General features: G+C 32.5%; 1 protein-coding gene across 1 annotated transcript; it reads right to left on the reverse strand.

Annotated features, from left to right (window-relative positions):
• Positions 1 to 376: 376 nt before the first annotated feature.
• On the reverse strand, positions 377 to 7,764 carry LOC128246780 (uncharacterized). Its single transcript, XM_052965216.1, has 4 exons — positions 7,633 to 7,764; positions 6,047 to 6,158; positions 5,588 to 5,748; positions 377 to 2,384 (listed from the first exon to the last, which is right to left on the reverse strand). Exons 1-4 carry the CDS (start codon positions 7,676 to 7,678, stop codon positions 2,038 to 2,040), a joined length of 666 nt encoding a protein of 221 aa, XP_052821176.1. The 5' UTR covers positions 7,679 to 7,764; the 3' UTR covers positions 377 to 2,037.
• Positions 7,765 to 7,984: the final 220 nt, after the last annotated feature.

Here is a 7,984-nt window from a genome sequence, read left to right on the forward strand (position 1 = left end):
ACTGTTAGGAAAGAATACTGACATTTTGCTCAAAGTATGCATTTTTCTTTTGTATTTGTTTGATAACAAACAAACCTTTCGGTAACCCTCCGAATGTCTCCATGTAATTGTACATACTATGCGTATATGTTTCTGTTCTTAAAACAAGATCTATAATGACTATTAGTGTATAATATTGACGATATCTAGCGATTTATTTTCATTTTGTTTCTTCTTATAATTAAAGTTTGCAAACCGAAGCATATACATTTTTACTGCTTCATGAGATACTGCTAGTGAAAAAGACAAGTCAGTTGATTTGATTTACATTTTCTATTGAATATAGATAAAAGATATAATATCATATTACTAAATATAGCAAAAGTATATATATATATAGATAAAACAAATTCATCTTTGTAAATAACGCAAATCACAGTATAAACATGTGAGTTTAGAATGATTATAGCCATTCCTTCCTATAGGTTGCTTGTTGTTTTTCATTTCATTTATTAAGGATATTAGTTCATTGAGATAAAATCTAAGGCTATTATATCAATAATAATACTTCATTAAAACAGGTGATTCTTAATGGACAAAGGAAGAAAAAAAACATAATTCATTGTGTTTTGACATTTGATCTAAGCAGACGTCGTTTTTTTAATTTCAAAGTTTTGACATAAAACTATACCTAGCAGAATCATACATTGCATTCATTTAATAATAATGAACTCATTTAATGTTATACTTTCTTTTGTTGCCATGTTGTACCACCTTCCATGCATATTTATATCCGATTGTCAAGTATAACGTCTGTATTATGAAAGTCTGCTTCTGCATATTTGTCGGAGGGCCCGTACTCAGTGGTCATTTTAAATTTTCGAAATAAGACCAATTAACATGTTTTTACACAGGAAGCAACAAAATGATAAGCAGTCTATATACATTTTCATTTCTTCATTCAAATTCTTTTAAAATATCGCAGTAAATGCAATGGCATCTGCTTTAAGACATAAACAACATAAGTATGTTCAGAATACGATTAAGGTCAAGTATTGTTTAATTTATCCCAGATCATGCTTTAAAAGAAAACACAATTCAATGTAATTAACTTAAATTAAGCTAACCCTTGTTTGGTCGCTCTGAACCAGTGTTTCATTCTTCACTGATCGCTACTTTTGACCAGATATTTGTTCGCCATTGTTTTTGTTAATATATTTGGTCGAAAATGACATTAAAACATCGTTTGGTCTCTCTGAACCAGTGTTTCATTCTACACTGATCGCTACTTTTGACCAGATATTTGCTCGCCATTATTTTTGTCAATATATTTGGTCGAAAATGAAATCAATACATCTTTTTAGACCTTATGTAATTAGGTCGAATTCGGTTAATCCGCGGAAAGAAACACTCATTTGGTGTGGCCTTACAGTTGTGCTGTTGTTTGTTTCGTTTAATGCAAACAGAGGTTAAATAATATTGAGACTAGGAACATAAATTAGTCGATAATTAACTTATAGTTGCAAATTACTGCCGTAAGATAACCTGATAGCGTTTGCGAATTGTTAAGTGTTAGCTACTTAATCTTCGCGATAAATATTTAGTCAATATTCGCGAATCTTTTTGGAACGATAAATATCAGAAGACTAAAAGAGACTTGAAAATGCTCAGAGCAGCCACCTTTTACCCTTTTTAGCTATACAACACTAACAGGTTTACTAGTTATAGTTTGCAAATTCAACTTAATTAGTAACATAATAACTGTATCGCGAATATTAAATAGAAAGCTTAATAATTATCGCGAAAATTAAGTGGTTAACACGAAACAATTCGCAAACGTTTATATGTTATCTTATGGCAGTTATATGGCACCATATTAAAGCATTTTCTTTCTATATGAAACTGAAAGTTATTTCAAGTTTGCACTTAAGTTGATCACTAATTGGTAAACTAATTTACATGTAATGAATTGAATACGTATTTCTGAGTAAACACTTTTTTGCTACAGATATTACGTCAGTATACTGCAGTAGCTCTTTATATATATATATATATAGATTACTTTTCGCAGCAATTGCAGTCCATCGCACCTCTTGAGATAGCAGCTGTTGTAAGAAACGAGCCCAAAATTGCCTTGTACCCGATTCCTAACACTGCAATAGACTGCAGGGTGGCGATGATGCCGCCTGCAGGTACTGCACCGCCCCACCAGGCCATTAGGGAGGCGGCAATGGATTTAGCCATTATTCCCGCAGCCGTAAAACCTAGAGCTGGCAGACCAAACGTAACTAGGCCTATAAGAGCTAGAACTCCGCCTATTCCTATAGCTGCAGGACCCCCAACGCACCAGAAAATACAACTGAATTGATCTTCTGTGTATTCGTGTCCGATTTCGCACCATTTCTCTGAAATAGGTAAAAACAAATGCATTGTATTATTAATAAATTAAGCTGATGTTGGAACGTTACAAGACAAATATGTGCGCAACGAACAAATGCATCTATAATATTTTTTTGTCGTTGATCGTCTAAAAACTTTTATTGTAAAACTGGGCATTGCAAGTCAAAAAAGAACTATAAAAAAGGTATAAATACACAAGACCTGATCACAGAAAATTAAATGTCAAGTTGTTGCAATACGAATAAAATGGAAGGTGCACAACATCTGTGCTGACCAACATTTATATGCAGTTTTAAAGGGAATGTACACCAGATTGGTACCAAAAATATTTTTTCTGTAACTTATCTCAGAACATTTTTTTAAAAGATTGTGTTAAGCTTTAATATCATATAAATTGTAAAAAATGAACACCATTCCGAGAACTTCTTGACTGCACCTCGTACATGTAGATTTGGCGATTGTTATCTGCTTAATTCATGTTTGGTTCACAGAACTCTTCTAAAATAAATGTGAATCTACCCGTCTATCCACTGGCAGAGGCACGACCATGAACACTAAACAATAATTCATTCAGAAACAATCTGGACGTTCAGTTCATTGTTCACCTAATCAATTAATCAACTTCGTATTTTCTTTTAAATGCTTTTTCATATATGGTCTAGGACGCCTTTTATTGATTAGTACACAATTCAGAAAATATGATAACTTATAATTTGCCATTGAGGTCTGTTGCATTTTCAAATCGTTGCGACTAACCGACATACTTCATTGTAATTATTATCGAGTTTGTAATTGAAGACGGATCTGAACTCGTTAGCTATAGAGGAATATCAATATTTTTGCAGAAGAAGTGGTGGTTAAAGATTTGAATAATTATAATCTTGGGTTGTGACAAAATAAGAGTGAAAAGCCATTGACTAGTTCTTTAGTTCATATCTGCTCTGAAGGGAGAGCACATAAAGAATTTATTATAATTGGAATTGATTTTCCATATATAGTCCGTTATGGAACGCATTCTGTACGTCTTTTATAGACCAAACAATTATCCCATTTGTTATGTCAATGCTTATTCATAATTTACATATCGCGTTACCGGTGAAGGTTTATTTATTAGCTCCCTGTTTTCAGGTCAAATATTAATTTTCAAGATTGGGTTGCCTTTTACAATGTCATTTAAATATGAAATATATTACAACGTTTATACATCAGTCTTAAAACGAGAAGTTCTTTAATTTCAATAAATTTCATACTTTTGAACTTTGAGTTATAATAAGTTCTGCATTATTTGGCTGATTTATATGGAGTTTAACGACCAGAGTTAAAGCTGTATAATGTGCCTGTTGTCAATTAGAATTTTTAAAAAAAAAAGTGTTAGGATTCACAACTTGACCAAACAGTGTCTTTTTGCATGATTCAGAATTTCAAAGCTCTAAATCGTTAGTGTAATTCTATTAAATTATATCTAAAACATAACAATTAGAGCCCGTATCGCATGTATACATATTTCTCATACAACAATTAAAGTAGTTTCATTTATTAAGGTATACAAAAGCAATTCGGTCTCGTTTTTTGTTCGAAAGTAGATTGAAGTTGATGCCAAAGCAAGGTACGCCGAATAAGAACAGAAAATTAAATGTCGAGTTGTTGCAATGCGAATAAAATGGAAGGTGCACAACATCCGTGCTGTTTAACATTCATATGCAGTTTTAAAGGGAATGTACACCAGATTGATACCAAAAATATTTTTTCTGTAATTTATTACAGGACATTTTTTTAAAAGATTGTGTTAAGCTTTGATATCATATAAATTGTAAAAAAGGTACCGAAATATAAAAAAAATGTGTTGGAGACCGAGTTCGAACCCGTGTCCTCAAATTGCAGTCCAGTGTTGTATCCACTGAGCTACAAAAGCTTGATCCATATGAGTGGTATGCTAAAGCTATATACCTAACTTGGTAATATCACGTGATAACATCGACTAGCCAATCAGGAATAAGGAATTAATTCTTCTAAGTAGACATACCCAGTAATCTTTTTTAATGGAAAAGTACGTCTTTTTAGTCGAAAAGTACGAACTAACTGCTAAATTTATCTATGTGGTACTTTAGTTAGTAAGTTGCAATGCGTTGTACACATAAATACGAAGTTCATGTCCGTTTTCGACAATTTTCTCTTTTTTTCGTGGAAATTGATCATCTGGTGCACAGTTGCTTTAATGGTGTAAGGGCGAAATTTGAGAAGGCACGTGCGACCTACCATGTGTAAAACAATTAATAGTGACACAATTATTCAAAACCAATATATACACATGTATAACAAATATAAATGTTGAGAGATAAAGCTTACAACATTTACTCAATAATGTATATATAAAAATATTAATTACTGATAACAATAAAGTAAACGTGTATTTAATATGAGTGGTGAGTGCTTAAAAAATAATTGTGATCTTTTATCGTCTCATAAGGTAGAAATACCATATTTTCTGCACATCTCATTCATAAAAACACAGCATCTTTATTAAAACAAAGTTTTCGACATGTATGCATCTTTTTTGATACATTAAAACAATTGAATTAATTGTGGTATATCAGTTTTGGGATTACGCGTGGTAGAATATTATTAGAAGGAAAATAACTGCTGTGAGATAAAATAAAACGCAAAAACATTGGACGCGATGAGTGTATAAAAATGTAGGTGCTACATGCTACGTTTCATACTACATTGTATCTATAACGTATTCAAGGGCCATAACGTGTTTTAGTCCAAGTAAGGTTTAACAAAAAGTTCACATCAGCCCATGCTAACAAATAAATGCAGATGTACTATATTTGTTGCTATCTGCGACAAACATATCTCAGATCATGTTTTACTAAGTTAAGTTCCAAGACCACTTGTAAGTCCGAGTCCCGTGTGATAGAAAATGACAAATGTACAAAAGCCGATGCAAAGCAACATACTTATTAAGTTTCATGAGTGTATGTGCAATAATGTTTATGTTTGATAAGCCATAGAATTGTTCAGACCAATATTAACTAGGTTAAAGGACAAAACCCTTGTTAGACCAAGTAAAATATGAAAGAAATCGTAGGTGCGAAACTACTCATGCAACCCATAAGTAATCCATTGAAGCTTCATTAGTGAATGTATAATGTTTATGGTGCTCTTGTCGAGGAAAAAACGGCACCCTGAAAATAAGGAAGCTTACTGCTACAAACTTTCCACTTAAATGGCCATTCTGGAAACATCGAGTCTATGTGTCTGTCCTGGATGGCAGTGCGCATGTGCAGAACACAAGCCTCTCTATGTTCTCGCTCTCTGTAGCCATAAATGGATTCAGCAACGCAATGCAGCAACTCGTTTACAGTTCTGGAAAATACGAAAATTGAACTATTCCATCATTTTATATTTAAAACATTGGGTTAGGTGATAGTTTTAAAAGTATATATTTTGCAATGATTGTGAGAAAAGCTCAAAAACTCAAACATTGTCACTATCATAGTACGAACATGCTTAAAAGTGTGGTCCTGTTTTAAAGGGAAACAGGAGAAAACCCACTTGACCTGCATGATGACCGGGGCCATGCCTAGGTTACAGGCGATTGCATTAACCAATGTGCTTACCGGACAACCTGATTAAGAATATTAGTTGAAAGACGTCAGCTTACGTGCATGAGTCGTTTGTAATCGTTCTGTATTTGATGGGCTCGCAGTCTGACCTGTTGAAAGCATCTTCGATTTTCTGCACATTGGCACAAACATCATCAGGCGCTAGGCTTCCTGTAATGGCATTATATTAATAGGAAGGTTTTAGTGTCGTTTTTATGCTAACTCAAACGCAAAAGAATCTAAATAAATAACTGACAAACATTGAATCATGATGTTCTTTCAAAACTGTTTAAGGGAATTCCATAGTGCAAAAGTGTGTGGAAAAGGCAAATAAAAAAATCGTTTTAAAATTTATTTACATTAACTTTTGATGCACGTTGGTTCCAGAGAAAAATGAATATGATTTTCAATATGTTTTGGTGTTTTATGGAGAAAGACCATTTTTACACAAAACATTTTTCGTGTCAACATTTTAAATATTTTTCTGACTACCTGGTATGTTTAAAATAAGAAATATATTCAAACAAATAGTGCCAAATGGTGACTTGAATTCATTTCTAGTTACACTATTAAGGGCAGATATCTGTCTTCCAATTAAACCAATCACCAAAAAGCAACGTGCGTAGTTTGGTAGTATAAGCAATTCTTAATACTTTACAAGGTTTCGTAAAATAAAACATATATTTTTGGCCAAATTCCGATGGAGTAAAAGTGTTCTTATTTGCTTGGATTTCAAAAACCCATATCCATCTGGTGGTAGTTTATAATTGTATTTTCAAAAGATAAAGAATTTGACTAATTGGTGTTTTCTTGTTTTGGTCCTTAAGTTCAACTTTTGTACTGTGGAAGACACTGAACAACAAACAAACAATGCACTAACGACACAAAATACCCAAACATTGATACCTATTCAACCACAACCTCTTGAGTCACCAACCTGGAGTGGTCAGCAAAACAAACAAACAAAGATTCATTTTGTCATGGCTTTCGAACCTAACGTTTGTCTTAAATTCATCAATTAACTACCTGCTATCGATTTTTAAAATGAAGTCAAATCTCAAATAGCAATGCTTAATTGCCACCACTGTAATAGAGCAATCTAAAGTTCAACATTTGACAGTGAATACATTTCTTAAACTACAAAAGAGGTTGTTTGCATACATGTTTACAATATTCAATCGTCTTTCCATTGCAGTAATCATTCGTATGTTCGATAAACTGCTCGTCTATCTTAAATCTGAACAAAAGGCGATATACCCCATGCTTTCAACAAAACACAAACAGGGCTTAAATGTTAACATTTCGATGGTATTACGTGCATGTTCTGGCCTAACCAACCATGAGGTGATTCAATCCGAAAAACCAGTCTCGTGTAATGTCACAGCATCAATTCAAAGGAAATAAAAGGCGTCCTTGATATCAAATGAAAACATTAAGCGATCGTTATACAAATTCATTATTATTTTAGTTTTACAACACTGATTTTATAAGTGAAGTAAAAAAAAAAGAAAATTGGATGTATAGCCGAATGATATGTTGTATATCTAAAATAGGTGATTGTGAATCTGTTTAAATCAATAGGACCAAATGTATTTTATCTTAAAGCTAATTTAAGATTAACAAATCATGAAAACGTTAAACATACCTGTAAAACCAATCATACTCATAGCTATAGCACAAAAAAGAAACATTTCAATTCCTTGCAATTTAATCGAATTATTTATAAATTTTCTATCCACACAACTTAACTTATTTGCTCCACAAAGAATTGTGTACGATATTCAGCAATTCATGAATAGAGTACAATTGTATAGTCAATAGAGTTTAACTAAGTATTATATATACGGAAAGACGAACGTTATATTTTAATTGCTGATTAGTTTTTGCAAACTGCCTTTTCTTTTTATCGGCAATCACTATTTGAAACATAATTTTGCCGATTGACACACATTACAATTAAAGGTGGCAAGTCAAACACTCACAAAATTATTTGAAAT

The sequence above is a fragment of the Mya arenaria genome, chromosome 9 (genome assembly GCF_026914265.1).
Source record: "Mya arenaria isolate MELC-2E11 chromosome 9, ASM2691426v1".
Lineage (NCBI taxonomy): Eukaryota > Metazoa > Mollusca > Bivalvia > Myida > Myidae > Mya > Mya arenaria.